Source organism: Bombina bombina, chromosome 9 (assembly GCF_027579735.1).
Source record: "Bombina bombina isolate aBomBom1 chromosome 9, aBomBom1.pri, whole genome shotgun sequence".
NCBI lineage: Eukaryota > Metazoa > Chordata > Amphibia > Anura > Bombinatoridae > Bombina > Bombina bombina.
In genome coordinates this window covers 176,942,940-176,960,502 of record NC_069507.1, presented here as the reverse complement: position 1 = coordinate 176,960,502, position 17,563 = coordinate 176,942,940, and the positions used below count along the sequence as shown (strand labels likewise).

The 17,563-nt window shown below is 35.5% G+C and overlaps 1 protein-coding gene across 1 annotated transcript in view; it reads left to right on the top strand.

The window, feature by feature from the left end:
• SLIT1 (slit guidance ligand 1) overlaps positions 1–17,563 on the top strand; it is a 503,550-nt gene that overhangs the window by 366,837 nt on the left and 119,150 nt on the right. Inside the window, exons 5-8 of the mRNA XM_053692504.1 lie at positions 4,266–4,337; positions 7,200–7,271; positions 10,476–10,547; positions 14,237–14,400. Of these exons, the coding sequence (XP_053548479.1) occupies positions 4,266–4,337; positions 7,200–7,271; positions 10,476–10,547; positions 14,237–14,400 (380 nt within the window). The remainder of the gene's footprint in view (positions 1–4,265; positions 4,338–7,199; positions 7,272–10,475; positions 10,548–14,236; positions 14,401–17,563) is intronic.

Here is a 17,563-nt window from a genome sequence, read left to right as displayed (position 1 = left end):
TAGGAGTCTGAAACATGAAAAACATTTTTTAAAAAAAAAACACACGCAGGTGGGCTATATAAATGGATCAACAACAAAACATTTATGCAAAGAAAAATCTATATAAGTGTATAATGTCCCTTTAAGAAAATTTCAGGACATTTATTATGCTTTGTTGCATTAAAAGTAAACAAAGTCAACGGTGAAGCTAAGTTATTAACCTTTTAAGGCCGTTACGACATTGTATTTTGTCCTAACCAGCCCGGGCTTTAGCGCCGTTTTGATAGAATAGAACGTCCTGAAGCCATCGGCACTTCCAGGATGGGATTGCGGTCTGGAGGGTGTGCCCTTACCCGATCCCATCATTGAAATCTCGATCACGATCGCAAGATTTTAAATTGTCTACATCAGAACATTGTTCATGTCATGAAAGGGTTAAGAACAAGGCAAAGTTACAGAAACAAAAAGGTACAAATATAAATAACACATAGGGGTCGATTTATCAAAGTGCAGCGGACATCGATAAATGCGGACAGCATGCGCCTGAAGGCTCGCGCGGAAACAGGTGAATACAGGGCCATACGAGGCTTGATAAATCTGCCCTCAAGTGCTATTGCATTGTCTTGTTATCATGCATTTGTTTACTATGCAAATCTACTGTATTTACTGGTCCTTTAAGATTGCACAAGCAGATACTTGTGCATTCCCACCCCTGCTGTTGTACTATTGGTTTACCATGATGATTTATCACCAGCCATCTCAGTTTTCATGCATCAGGCTTTTATGTATTGCAAGGGCCCCAATAAGTTGTCACAGCTTGATAATTAGAGCCCATAGTCTTTTCATATAGATAGAAAGATAGATAGATGATAGATACAGACAGATAGATAGATAGATAGATAGATAGATAGATAGATAGATAGATAGATAGATAGATAGATAGATACATAGATAGATGATAGATAGATAGATAGATAGATAGATACAGAGAGACAGACAGACAGATAGATATTTAACTCTTGATCTGACTAGTTTGACTTCAACTTGACACAACTTGGTTAAAATGCTGCTATGTGAAGTTCAGATTTTCCTAACACACCCACAACATATTACATTTAATTAACATCAAAAGCTGCAGCCACAATATTCATTTCTTGCTAAGAGACTATGTTTAACAGAAAAAAACACAATAAATAATGTTTGTACATCTCACACACAGGTCACAACCACAAGCAAATGTTTTAAAAATAAAAAAACCTGTGCAGGGAGAAAATATATATTTTTATTGTCTAGGTGGAAAAGCTAAATGATTCTAACAGCTAAGAGGCCTCAAGAGCTTAAACTGTTCCCTGGAAATGTATAACATCCATAAAGCATTCATAATGATTTCCTGCTTCTTTCAGAAAACACATACCCTACTTCAGCCTTTATTACTAAATCTATTCATTACAAGATGAAAATGATACAAAAAACGTACATTTTGTCACTATCACTAGCGTGTAAAACAATGTAGACAAATGCTACTACTGCAACCATAATTTATCCTTAAAGGAACATTCTAGTAATGTATTCTTAAATAAATATGAAACTGGGCTCTATCTGTAAAAAAATATATATGTTAAATCAATATAAACATAAAAAAGAAACAATTTATTTGTATTCTTGCAAAATGAGCACTTACAAATTCTCAGTATAGCCCGTGCCTATAGCAGGATAAAGAGACCGCCTTTGTGGGGCTGTGACAAGATGTAATGGACCCTGAACAAAGGAAGTTAAAAAATAAATAAAAGGTAAAAACCTTTTTTGTTACCACAATGACACAGACTGTTTTATATCCCTTTAAAGGGACATTCTTGCAAATAAGACTTTTAAAAAAAAGTAAAGACTCGGGATAAAGATACAGCTTATGGAGCCAATTAGAAGCTGACATACATGCATACTCTCCAATCACTGGTCTTATCTTTTTTTGGAGGGGTGCAACTTTTTAAAAACACAAGTACAACATAATAAAATAAGGGAATGTGTTATAGCGTGTAATTAAAAAAGTATAGGAAGGTATGGGGAGCGCTACCCAAGCAATTACACTAAGGAGAGGATATAAAAACAATAAATAATGAGTGTGTATCCACTCTGTTCTTAAAGGTAATGAGGATATGGAGCTGTAGCCTGGCAATGTATTATAGTAGTCCCAAATGTTCAATATAATTTGGTGACAGAATACTGATAGCTATTTGAGATAACAGAAGTTGTAATAATAGACATCTTTATAACAAATGATTCAATAAAATATGCATATTATCATTATAAAATCTGTTAATTGAATTTATAAATAAAATCTATACAAAATTATTTGTTGATATCCACAAGTTGAAATGTCGTTTATATATAACTTGTGCTTCTAAATCAAGAATAGTCTAACATATGTAAACAAAATAAAAGGTTGGCCAACCTGAAGAACTGGTACTGTATGATAAGATATTAAAAGAGCAATCCATACATATATATGTTGTAAAGTTCATCAATGTGAGAGATGTAGTAATAGTCTAAATGCAAGTGTAGAGATATCTCTAAGATCCAAAGAAGTGTTTGCAGACCAAAAGGACGTGCTGTTCTATATGAGTTGATTCGACACTGCTGCCTACACGGATACCTGTATCAAAGCGTGAGCGGTCTGATCCTGGTTAAAGGTGTTATTGCCAGGTTTCCGTTGGTATCCTCAAAGCATATGTTCTGACTGTTCCTTGTGAAAACTTTTGTTCTTAGTTAAGAAGTTTTGAAGAAATCCGCCGATTCTGGAGCCGCAGCAGTCCTGTAGTGTGGGGTATGAGCGCAAACAATCCTATAGCGTGTAATTAGACAGCTGCTTCTTACACTCTATGCCACCTCTGATGTGGCGAGGGGAAATCGCAAAGAGCTTGCTCGTTCTGGGTAATTGACAGTCCCTTCACACTCATCGGAGTGTCTAATGATTTGTACGGGCCAGCAGATGAACAGATCGGCTGCCTGTATCCAGTGAAGTCATGAGGACTTCTCAAGTTTTGAAGCTTGTCCTCATGCCACTTAATACGTGGGACTCATAGGGCTTGTAATTTTAGAGCTTGTAATTTTAGCTCTAGCAAACTAGTGACTCTTGCTGTGGTTAAACACACAGTTAAAGTGCTGTTTGGGAGCACTGAGGACCCCGAGCGTACACAGCCGGTGACCTAATCAACAGCAGTCATGCAACTGGGTTGTGCAGCTTCTGCTCTCCTGAAATGATACATTGGGGCCGATTTATCATCGGTATGTCCGACATGATCCGCTCAGCTGTCGGCATTTATCATTGCACAAGCAGTCTTGTGAACTGCTTGTGCAATGCCGCCCCCTGCAGATTCGCGGCCAATCGGCCGCTTGTGAGGGGTGTCAATCAGCCGATCGTATGAGATTGGGCGGATTGATGTCCGCAGCCTCAGAGCAGGCAGACCAGTTAAGGAGCAGCAGTCTTAAGACCGTCGCCTCATAACTGCTATTTCCGGCGAGCCTGGAGGCTCGTGCGGAAACAGGGGCATCAGGGGCCATTTGGCCCTTGATAAATCAGCCCCATTGTTTAAAGAATACTGGTAAATTATAAGGCAGATGACTGTCTTTGTTTGGTTTTTTTAAATTGATTCATCGTGTTTAAATAGACATTAAAGTCTTTAATATGCATCTGGCATTCATGAATGCATTGAAAAAAGTTTTAAATACAAAATAAATGTTTTCAAATCATTTATAACTGTTATTTTGTTATCAAAATTTCGATTGTTTTCAATCCAAGGGCACACATCTTAAAAAAATGATTGATTGTGTTGTTTATCTTATCTCCTCTGCTGTGGCCAGTTAGAAACAGATATTAATGACCCCCTGCACATATTAAGCAATCACTTTGCTGAATGTGGGAGGATCAGAATTCTGAATCTCACGGAACATACTCTTGTCTCTCTAGAGATAGTTGAAAAAATAAAATTTTCATATTTAATTTACAGGAAAATAAAGCAAAAATAAATATTGAAAGAATATTGCTGTTTTATTTTTTTATGTTACATAATTAGATATTTATAGGGAAATCATTGTTCACTTTAATGTTTTTTTTGCTAACAGTTTTAAGAAAAAATCAAATGACTACATTTTTTCTTGTTGATTTATTTTTTTATTTATTTTGTTGGGGGTAAAAACACTTCTTTCTCAATGTCTTGTTTTAATTAAATAGTATAACAAACCATTTTATAAATAGTGTTTAACATCAGTGTCATTTTAATGTTTTTCAGAGACCTTAGTGAAAACGTTATCCAGGCAATTCCAAGGAAAACCTTCAGAGGGGCTACCGAACTTAAAAACCTGTAAGTTAATATTTAACTGTTTGCAAAATGATTCACTCTGCTACATATTTTCTTATCTTTGAACATTCTATTTATTTAAAAGTTTAAAAATGACATGAAACCCAAACATTTTCTTTCATGATTTGTATACAGTGTACAATTTAAAATAACTTTCCAGTTTACTTATATTATTTTAATTAGCTTTATTCTTTTGGTATCCTTTGTTGAAAAGCATATCTAGGTAGGCTCAGGGGTTGGGAGCTAGCTGCTGTTTGGTAGCTGCAAATATAGACCTCTTATCATTGGGGTGTGATGTGTTCAGCTAGCTCCCAGTGGTGCATTGCTGTTCCTTCAAAAAAGAATACTAGGAGAATGAAGCAAAATAGAAGTAATTTTGGAAATGTGTTTAAAGTTGTTTGCTCTGTATGAATCATGAAGGAAAGAAATGTGCTGTATGTCCCTTTAAGGTGCAATGCATCCTAGACAACTTTATTAAATAGTACTGTTGAATGTATCATTCTTGGCTAATAGAGAGACAAGTGTACAAATTTGTTCCTTCTATTAATTTCAAAATAAAAGTAAACAAGTTTAACTTAACATTTTCTTATGTAAGTCAGTGCTCTTTCATATGCGTGATACATATTTCTTGTTTAATGTCTCTTTAAAGGGACATAAACCCCTTTTTTTTCTTTCATGGTTCAGAGTGTAAATAATAATAAAAAAAAGCTTTCCAAATTACTTCTGATATTAAATTAACCTTGTTTCTCATGGTATCCTTTGTTCAAGAGCGTATGTAACGTGAGTATGCAATTTTAAAGGACCAATCAACACAGTAGATTTGCATAATCAACAAATGCAAGATAAAAAAACAATGCAATAGCACTTAGTCTAAACTTAAAATGAGTAGTAGATTTTTTTCTGACAATTTTAAAAGTTATGTTTTTTTCCACTCCCCCTGTACCATGTGACAGCCATCAGCCAATCACAAATGCATACACGTACCATGTGACAGCAATCAGCCATTCACAAATGCATACACACTTATTCTTGCACATGCTCAGTAGGAGCTGGTGACTCAAAAAGTTTAAATATAAAAAGACTGCACATTTAGTTAATGGAAGTAAATTGGAAAGTTGTTTAAAATGGCATGCTCTATCTGAATAATGAAAATGTTATTTTAATTGAGTGTCCCTTTAAGCAACTTTCTAATTTACTCCTATTATCAATTTTTCTTCGTTCTCTTGCTATCTTTATTTAAAAAGCAGAAATGTTAAGCTTAGGAGCCAGCCCATTGTTGGTTCAGAACTTGGGTTATGCTTGCTTATTGGTTTGCTAAATGTAGCCACCAATCAGCAAGTGCTACAAAGAGTGCTGAACCTAAAATGGGCTGACTCCTAAGCTTAACATTCCTGCTTTTTAAATAAAGATAGCAAGAGAACGATGAAAAATTGATAATAGGAGTAAATTAGAAAGTTGCTTAAAATGGCATACTCTATCTATATCATGAAATAAATAAATTAGGGTTTTAGATCACTTTATGAGATATGCAGCACTGCTGCCCTCTATGGCTCAAAAATATTATTGAAAGCATTCTTGTAAATGACTGCCGTATAGTGCTCCGGACATGTGCACGCAAGTAGTGCGTAAACAACAAGTAAAGTTGATAGTAAAAATTCATTGTAATTTTGTTTTTGCTCTATCTGAACCATTAAAGGGATATGAAACCCCCAAAAAAAAATTTGTGATTAAGACAGAGCATACAATTTTAAAATGTTTCCAATTTACTTCTATTATCAAATTTGCTTCATTAACATGGTATTCTGTGTTGAAGAGATTACCTAGATAGGTTCCTTTATTTGCCCCTTGCTCCCCCCTTCTCCCAGAACCACCACTGGTTTCATATTAGTTTAATTGTTTTTGTACAATGTATCAGCATTGAATTGTAATAGGGATGTTGTTCATTTTACTATAGTAAATAATATTTATATATATATATATATATATATATATATATATATATATAGTATCAGCAAATAAAGGATGCACTCGCCAGGATTTTCAGTGTTACCTTTTAATGTAACGTTTGGGGGCGTTACCCCCTTCGTCAGACAAAAAAAATAACATGTTATTTTGTTTGTCTGACGAAGGGGGTAACACCCCCAAACGTTACATTAAAAGGTAACACTGAAAACCCTGGCGATTGCATCCTTTATTTGCAGATACTATCTACACTGTGGCAGCACCCTGGGTTGTTGCTTTTTTAACCGTGAGTGCTGGCCTATTAGTTATTTATATATATAGGCAGGCCAGCACTCACGGTTAACATTTCATCCACCCAGGGTGCTTCCAAAGTATTGATAGTAGTGAAGAAAAGGGATGCACTCGCCAGGATTTTCAAAGTTACCATTTAATATATATATATAAGAAAATAGGAGCAAAAGCAATTTTACAACAGTCATCTATATATCTATATACAGGTTAGCTTTGGAATATGAAATAGTTTAAAATAGCACTATAGAAATCTGTCACTTAGCACAGTATGATCATTCTTCAAATGCAGCTGGTTTCTGCTTTTTCATTTAAAACATCCAAGACATTCCATGACTTTATCTACAATGATAGAAAACTTGCTGCTAACATTCAACCTGCTTCTATCACTGTCAGTTTTCAACAGGTCATTTACAGGGTATCCAAATATAATAAAATACAGAATGGATGACGTTAAAATAGTAATAATGTTTTGGGTTTTATTTGCTTTAAAACCTGGAAAACCACACGTATCACTTGAGCTATTTTACTTTTTTAATAAAAGTTCATGTTATTTCAAGAAACTGCTGGAAACTGAAGCTTTATGTGCTGATCCTTTTTTTTTTTCCTTTACAGTCAGCTGGACAAAAACCAAATCAGCTGTATTGAAGATGGCGCATTTCGGGCACTAAGAGGGTTGGAAGTATTGTAAGTGCCACATTACTGCATCACTTTTCAGACGTACTGTTTCCATAAAGGGTTTGTTTAAAGGGACAGTCAAGTTCAAATTAAGCTTTCATGATTCACATAGGGCATATCATTTTAGACAACTTTCCAATCTACTTTTATCATCAAATTTGCTTTGTTCTCTTGGTTTTCTTTATTGAAAGCTAAACCTAGGTAGGCTCATATGCTAATTTCTACGCCCTTGAAGGCCGCCTCTTATCTCAGTGCATTTTGACAGTTCTTCACATCTGGAGGGCGTTAGTTCATGTGTGTCATATAGAAAACATTGTGTTCACTCCCAAGGAGTTATTTATGAGTCAGCACTGATTGACTAAAATGCAAGTCTATCAAAAGAACTGAGATAAGGGGGCTGTCTGCAGAGGCTTAGATCCAAGGTAATCACAGAGGTAAAATGTATATTAATATAACAGTGTTGGTTATGCAAAATTGGGGAATGGGAAATAAAGGGATTATCTATCTTTTTAATCAATAACATTTTTGGTGTTGACTGTCCCTTTAACTTCAACTCTTCCCACCCACTCTTGTGGATAAGTTTGTTTGTGACACACTATGCCATAGGCAGATGAAGTAGGAACTTACTTATTGTTATTTTTTTATTATTATTATTATTATTATTCTTTATTTATAAAGCGCCAACAGATTCCGCAGCGCTGCCCATAGGTACAAGGATAAAAGTACAACGGAGAAACAATACAATAAAAGACAACATTTTACAGACAAATACAGGGGGAATTGAGGGCCCTATTCCTGTGGGAATTTACAATCTAGATGGGTAGGAGGGTGGGATTTTTTTATTTTTCTCAATTTTTTATAGAATAAAGCATATACCTCAAATAATGCCATGTGATATTATGTACGCATTAAGTGCAGCAGAAACTTTTCAAATTTGGAGTCACATTATTTATTTTAAGTAAGCTGGTTAAAGGGCCATTTTAGTCAAAACAATTACATTCTCTAATCTGTTAGAGCATGTCCTTTTCAGACTATTGACCCTAGACAACTGTGTGTTTAACCCCCATGTGAGTCATGTGACTGTGCTGTTGATTGGATATGCTGCATTTTTCGCTCTGAACCAGCAGTGCTCTGTGAGTCCCGAGTGGTATTTCTACTGTGTTTAACCCTTTTGCGGTTATAAAAACAGTTGTCTAGGGTCGACAATTTTAAAATGACCTGTTCTAATGGATTAGTGCATGTCAGTTTTTTACTATAATGGCCCTTTAATGATGTAGATAACACGGACATGGACTCAAGACATCTCATGCAACTGGCAGGACTTACAGCTCTGGGTGCTCAACATTACTCACCAGCTGAGTTTGCAATCAGTGACTGGAGCATTTAACCCCCGATTAGCCTGACTACAAACCCCAATAAAATAACACACAGAATGACCAGTCTGTAATTAGATGCGCACAACTAGGCCTAAAGCATTAAACGAAGAGTTAGCTACAGCAGGGTTTGTCAAACACGGTCCTCGAGTACCTCCAACAGGCCAGATTTTTATTGTACAGGTGAAATAATCAGCTGATCAGTAACCATGGTTACTATCCTGCTCTCACCCATCAGCTGATTATATCACCTGTGCTCTTGTTTAGCTATAATGAAAACGTGGCCTGTTAGGGTTACTTGAGAACCGCGGTTGAGAACACTGAGCTACAGCATTTGGCCTAATGATGATAAACCACTGCTACAAGGTCTCTTCTTTCTTGTCATATGGGCCGATTTATGGAAGTGCGAGCGGACATGATACGATGTAGCGTATCATATCCGCCGCACATCGATAAATGCCAACAGCTTACGCTGTCGTATAGGATCGGCGGATTGATGTCCGCAGCCTCAGAGCAGGCGGACAAGTTAGACTTTAGACCGCTGCTTCATGACTGCTGTTTCCGGCGAGCCATTCGGAGCTTGATAATTCGGCCCCATAACCTACAGATTCTAGACCCCAACAGTGACTTTTCCAAGCAATATTGATCTTCTTCAGACAAGTAGATGCATGATTCTAATAAACGTCACATTTAAAGTAAGTCACATAGTGAGTGCTATTTTTTTTTGACTATTTGGGATTTGATGAACCATCATATTATGTTGCGGTGGTACAGAGCCAGCATATTACTATGCAGCAGATGCTATGAAGCAACGCTAATAAAGCACTGGTACATTGTTTTATGACTAAAATATAAAATTAGAGTTTTTACAGAGGGCAATTTTTTTTTATTAAACATGTCAATAAATTAAGACAATATTTTGGTTAAAGGGGTAGAAAATTAAATGTGCATAAAGGCATTTTAATTTGAAATAGAAGCATTTTTGCAATATATTTCTATTAGCAAAAATGCCTCTAGTGAAAGTTATTTCTGTTTTTCTGTGGCATATGCACATATCCTATGAGGGCTGTGCGCTAATATTCAAGCGCAGACGGCTGAAGATGGTGAGTATTGTGCTTGTGATTATATATTTTGGGGTTGATTTATCAAAGGCTTTCACCAGCCTTTGAGCCCCTACGACTGCAGGTTCTCAAAAGAGAACCTGCACGCTATATTTAACAAGCAGCGGTCATCAGACCGACCGGGGAGATTGAAAGCTCCTGCCCGCGCGTGATAGGCTGTGTGCGGAGAGGGGGCGGGATTGCACACAAGCGCAAAATAGCGCTTGTGTGCAATGCTGAATTCTGCCAGGGGACTTCAGCCCGCCAGAGCTTAATAAATTGCCCCCTTTGTGTCATAGAAGCCGCTTCTGACTCTCTGAGAAGGTTTGGTGTTTGAAAACTGGTGCACGAGCCCTCACAGGATATGCACTTATGCCGCAGAAAAACAGTAATACATTTTAGTAGAAGCATTTTTGCTAATGGAAGTATAATACAAAAATACTTCTATTTTATATTGAAATGCACCCATGTACGTTTCAATTTTAACCTTTCTATCCCTTTAATTATTTTAAAATGAATTGTATTAAACAAAATGTTTCTTAAATGATCAAAGGCAAATTGTGTTTACTTGTTTGCTTGCCTTATGTGTAAAGAATTTCCTGGGAACTAAGCTTTGGAGAGCTACAGGTCAGATGAGTGTTGTGAGTTTCTCATTAGAGGGCACATTTATAGCCTTTTGAGAGTTTAAGATAATTTTTGCTGTATTGGATGAAAATGTTCTTTTTTTTATCCTCACACAGAACCCTCAATAACAACAACATTACCACAATTCCAGTATCCAGCTTCAACCATATGCCCAAGTTACGGACATTGTAAGTAAATGGTTTGTGGTTTAGGATTTGTAAACAAATTAAATGATGATTAAGTGCCATTCTGTTAATCTCTCTATATTACTGATACAGTTGCTGAAATCTTATGTATGTTACTGGCACAATAATACAAATTCAGATGGAATATTCTGAATATGATACTGGCATGGTAATCTAAATTTAGATAATATTTTTAGAGCATGCTCTGGGCATGATAACCCAAATTGAGATTAAAGGGACAGTCAACACCTGGCACTACTTAATCCCATCCCTTAGATGAGCAAAAGAAGATGCGTCTGCCCTGCATCCGAAGTTCCATACCTCTAATGTTGTATTAGTAATCGTTCAAAATACATACGTTATTCTCCTGTCGATATGGCGGTCAAACTCCTCCCCCTCCTCCTTCGTCCCCTTCTCTATGGAATTTCATGCTCGTTCATGTAGGGAACGGTGACGCTGTTTTTTTTTTTGCTAATGCACATGCGCATTTTAATTGCTGTCCGCTCGCAAGCAGAAATAGGAAATGAGGCTGCGAATCGCCGTGAACGAGTGTTAAGAATCCAACCAAGGATTCTATTCTGATTGGCAGATGGGTTGAAAGCGAAAGTTACTACTTAACGGTGGGGGGAGTTTGGCGGTCATATCGACAGGAGAATAACGTATGTATTTTGAACAATTACTAATCCAACATTAGAGGTATGGAACATCAGAGGCAGTGCAGGCGCATCTTCTTTTGCTGATCTGAGGGATGGGATTAAGTTGTGTCGGGTGTTGACTGTCCCTTTAAATCCTCTGAATACTTATTGGCACAATAACTAACATTCAGATCAAGTTTTCAGGGTATGTTCTTGGCACCGTAACTCAAATTAAAATGCAAAACATTAAATTTCATATTTAGTGAACATATAGAAGCATTTATTTTATTTAATAGAATATTACTCAAATGACAGATTTCCTTGTAGACACCTTTTTTACTTGCCTAGTACTTTTTTCCATTTTTTTTTTTTTACTGTTATTCAGTGTTGTTTTTGTGTTTTTTTCAGTGATTAAAGATAGACACTGATAAAAGCTATTGGAAGTAATAAAAAAACACACACCTTATCTAAAGTGTCTGACAGGTCTGTGCAAGAGACACACCTGCAGAATTTCCCTATAATGGACACAGGCTGTTGCCCTCCAAAACAAAATATGATAAATATGATAAAATGTAACATAAAATGACTACTTATTTTAATTATTAACTAAGATTAGTCAAAAGTGCAAAATAAAACTAAAAAGGTTTGTGTTGGCAAATAGGCAATGAAATGTTAATGTAACAATGTTCCTTACTATACAACAAGGGTTAACAAATGTATGTTAAACATAGGAGCCAGATAAACATTTTGTAAGGGACCAGGGAAGGAATATAGACATATGTAGAATATTAAACCGTTAATGAAAACAAAGTACCCTGTATGTCACTGGTCGTTAAGGGTTTTTTCAGGACATAATAGCACAAGTCTAGCAAGAACACACTATTAATGCCCTACCTCCAGCAGGCTTTGTGGAATAGAGCAGTCTCAACGCTGGTGGCAAGACTGCGCTATAAAACAATCAAGTCCCAAAAAAAGGCCAGTGACATACAAGGTACGTCGCTGGTCCTTAAGGGGTTAAAAATAATTCTACATACGTGCTGCTCTATGCACTGTGAAATCTTCTGCCTCCTAATCCAACTTCCCCCAATACTTTTAACTCATATTTTCCAAATGTATTTCTCACAACCATAGACCAGGGGCACATAGAGGGTTCATAAACCACCATTAGACAACCAGGTATCCCGGATTTGTAGTAAAATGAATGCAGGGCATAGAAGTGAGGTTTGTGCCATAACCCCCTCCCCCAATTGATACCCATATCCTGCTGCACAAAGCACAGACCCTAGCCAGAAGAGACATTTTAGTAGCCATAGCTGCATGGCTCATGGGATTGGTTAATGTCTGCTATATTTACTGTAAGAACATACACGTCTAAAGCACTATATGTCAGCAACAGTAATACATACAGTGCTCAAGTCACGTGTACATTTCTGAACCTACCATAGTATGCCAAGTTTTAATAAAGCATTCCATATATATATATACATCTGCCTGACAAGGCTTTCCTCCTGGAAGTACGGCTGTGATGCCGGTTTGAATTGTTGCAGCGGCCATGACCGCATATTTGTCTTGAAGTAGGCCCAAACAGATTCATTATGAATTTGATATATGATCAATAAAAAATATTATTTGGATTACTGTTTAAAGACCTGTAAGTGTCCTTCAAATTTTTTTGGCTCACCTATGTGTAATATTGAGGATAGCACCTGGGTAGTAAACACACCCTAAAGGTTACTGGCTAACTACTATATATATATAAATGAAGGAAGGCACTTTTTTTTTCTGAGGAAGGGGAGTGTGCCCCGAGACGTCACGCTTGAATTATTAAATATTCACTTAAAAGACCAGAGAGTGCCTTCCTTCATTTATATATGTACCTGCTGGCACCCTGTCATTCATCAATTTTGGAAGTGAGAGTGCTCTCTTTGATCAGTATATATATATATATATATATATATATATATATATATATATATATATATATATATATACACTTTTATATATATATATATATATATATATATACACAAATACACAATATATTTATATATACACAATATATACAGTATATATACAATAGATATAAATATATATATATATAATAAAGGGTATGGAGGGCTCAATCAGAAATGGGTGAAATTATACAAAATATATACATTGTAAAACCTATGTGTACATAAATATTTTTGGAACCACACAATAATTTGTTAGGAAAAGTTAGACATAACTGTCCTGATAATTCCACCCAATAGGGCACTTAAACATTAATAGTTTAATAACAAACATTTTTTTATTGCCAGCTATGATTTCATGTAAATAGATATATAAATAGCAAGTAAAGGCAAAATGCAGAAAACTGATAATAGAGCCTGAAACAATATAGGTCTGTATTTTATTATTTAACTCACTCTAAATAAGAATAAATATATATTTGTTATATTGTGTGTACCATTTACTGTAAACAAATTATATCTTTTTTTTTTTTTTACCAATATTTACCAGCCTAAGTATAAATTATATTTTCTATGCTGATATCGTTATACCTACTCGGTTACAAACAGAATTATTACAATGTAATTATTTAAATACCAATGTAATTAAAATTGTTCACAGGATTTTTCTCTGACATGTCTATTAGTGAAGCATTAGCAAATTCTTTGAGTTTATATTCAATACATAATTCTCCATAGACTGGATGAAAAAGTCATGCATGGCTGAGACTCAATAATAAGAGTTATATCTAAAACCAGCCCTTCCACGCTCTGCCAACTCTTTAATGCAGAATATTTACTAATCCTATTTTGTCCAATTAAATTATCAGGAGAAAAAAACGGTTTCCTTTTTATACGCAGCACATAGCTATAACACATCCGTTTGTAATGAAATGATAATAGTTTTGCTGAAATAATCTTAGGGTAAAATATTATTCCATCAACGAGAATGCCAATAAACATTTAATTCCCAGGAATTTTGTACGTAATGTCATTTGTTTTGTTTAATGCTGTAGGCGTATTACATAGTGCTTTCTATGTTTCACTTCTTTATTTTGTCTTTCAGCCGTTTGCATTCCAACAACTTGTTTTGTGATTGTCACTTGGCCTGGCTGTCTCAGTGGCTTCGCCAGCGACCATCCATTGGTCTCTTCACGCAATGCACTGGGCCACTACAGCTTCGTGGACTCAATGTGGCAGAGGTTCAGAAGCACGAGTTCAGCTGCTCAGGTCAGACTATTTGATTTAATGCTACAATAAAGCATTACAATTCCTGACATACCTAATTGGGCATCCTAGATGTGCCGTCGGCTGGTAAAATTCAGTTTCCAAAATCAAACAATAGATGTCACAATACGTACAGTGGTTATAGCATTAAAGTAGAAACAAATGTGTATGTAAAAATGTGCCGATATATCCCTGTTCAAACCCCCCACAAATTAATACAAATGTGTGTGTATATACAGTATGTAAATATATATATATATATATATATATATATATATATATATATATATATATATATATAAATACATATATATTCAAACACCACTTATTTCTTAGCTTTAAAATGGCTTGACCAATTTAATTGAAATTTGGTACAATTAAAAAAATTTGTTATGCAACTTTGAAAATTTTGATTTAAACAGAAACTCTGTTCACATGTAAACTAAATAGAAGTTTCTCATATGAATATATTTTTTTGTACATTTAATGTCCCTTTGAGCTCCTCTCTGTGAGTTTACGTGGTCTACCACTTGGTAAAGGGGCTGTGGTTGCTCTGGCATCCTGTGACAGCGCCACATTTAAAGTCACTGAGTTCTTCAGTAGGACCTTTTGTACTGACAGTATTTGTCTATAAAGATTTCAAACCTATGTGCTGAATTGTACGCACCTGTTAGCAACGGGTGTGCCTGAAACACCTGAACTCAATAATTATTAGTAAGGATGTCAACATACTTTTGGCCATAAAGTAGTGTGTGTATATAATTGAATAGTTGCATCTACTTGATTTAGAAACTAACAGGGACATTCCCAGCCATATTGGAGGACAGTGACATTTCTTAAAATAATAAAAACAAATATTCTTTTCAGCATATGAACATTTTAATTTCCTTTTAACATGTTTTATTCTAGTGTGCGTAGAGATGGGTGAATGACATCTAAATTCCAGAACGGTCTCCCTTGGACTTTTGTTACAATAGAATGTTTCTATAGGAAATTTGTCATTTGTATATTGATTCACATAAACTTATTTGATACAAATAAAGTTAACATTTTTGCAAAAGATTAATTTCAGATGTTCAGCATTTCCAGAACTAACAAATGCAGCTTTTGTTTGTTATTTGTAACAGACATGCAACGTTCTTGCCTATCCCTACTAATATGCTAACTTTATTTCAAAGTGCTAATCTGTTTAAGTCCAAAGATCAGTAATTACTGTATTTTCATGCATTTACGTGTTCTACATCAGCTGAGTACACCGGGTGATAAACTAATACACAGAATACACATTAGTGTAAAGCAATACATATGTTTTAGTACTCTGAGGAAATTTGTGTTTTTAGTAGGTACCTTTTGTTAATAATTGTGTATGAGATAGGAGGTTATAAAGTATAAGTAAATACCAAATTGCAGTTCCTGTTTCTGAAGTCCTGTGCTATTTGAAATGCATGCTAGTGAGTAGGACCAGACTGGGACCAAAAATAGGCCCTGGCAGCCTATTCCCACCACTTTGTTGTTATTTAACAATGCCCCAAAACTGGTAAGTATAATGCACTAGTTTGATTTACCAACTCATTTAAATGTATATAAAACAGTGCTCCTTTAGAATGAAAACATGTTAAATCAAAGTAAACATAAAATGAAAAACACATTGTGTTAAAAACTCAACTTTCTTGCTAAAGGAGAACTTAGAAATTCTCAGTGTAGCCACTACCTACATCTAGATAAGGAAGCAGACATTGCAGAACTTAGGTTCCATTGTCACATGATTTCACAGCAAAAAGTCTTCTAGCAAGAATTCAATGGAAAACCCGCTACCTTGCCTTCCTTCATATTCTCATTTAGAAAATGGCACTGTTTTCAAGAAACTAATTTTTAACAATAGACAGGTACAAAAATCAACAGTTTAGTGTCCCTTTAAACTATTCAGGTGGATGTGATTCTATTGGTTTTGAATAATATAAAAAGACTGGCAATAACCACCTAAGTTAAATACATCCATCTCAAATGGATTCAAACAGGACCATATTTCTCAGCTGTCCTTCAATAAGGTTAAAATGAATGTTTACATTGTAATAACTGCAAATAAAATATCAACTAGAATTCCTTTAGCAATTAGTTTATCTGTGTAACATTAGCGTCACACACGGCAGACGTCCACTGAAGAGATATCAAGGGTATAAAATACGCTGGTAATTGGTAATGTTACTGTAAATACAAACAGCTGCTGATGAAAAAAGGAATGACCTTCCTGTAAGATGAAATAAATAGGGGGGCATTGAGATTAAATATAAATAAATGTGAGCAGACGGCACAATGTCAAAACTGTTAATAAACCATATGACTAATATCAACATAAAGGGTCATTAAATTATTATTTTATAAAAGCATAGAAAATAAATGTTCTGTAAGCATTTGAACTGTATTTTCTAGGGACGTGCATTTGTATAGTTTGTGAGGATCCAAATGCAGAAGTAAGCAGCAGATGTAAGCTTCAGATGTTTTGTAGCCGTTCTTGGAAAAGATCCCCACTCCAAGATCTGGATTTGCACAGATCTTAGTGTGGGGATCTCTTACAGGAATCAATCACATATTACCCAATAAATGTGCAGTATATAGGTGTGTCAGAGTTTAGCATTCCATAGAAAACACTTATAGGGATAGTAAAGTCAAAATTAAAAGTTCATGATTCAGATAGAGCATGTAATTTTAAACAAATTTTCAATTTATTTCTATGATCAAATTTACTTTGTTTTCTTTGTATCCTTTTTTAAAAGTGTAAACCTAGGTAGGATGATAGGAGCTTAGGAGTATGCACATGTCTTTAGCATTCTAAGGAAGCATTGTTTGCAAATATGTATATCATTGCTATAACACTGCTTCCAGGTGGCTAAAGACACGTGCACGCTCCTGAGCTTACATATGATTACTCTTTATTATAAGATACCAAGAGAATTAAGCAAAATTGATCAGGTTGATTTCTGTCGCCGCCTCAGGGCAGGCGGACAGGTTATGGAGCAGTGCTCTTTAGACCGCTGCTTCATAACTTCTGTTTCCGCCGAGCCTACGGAGCTTGATTAATATGCCCCGTAGAGTGAGAGCGAAAGACTTAGGCGCGCTAAGTTCAAGACTTCAAATATCGCAACCATTCCCATGAGAACCATTAATT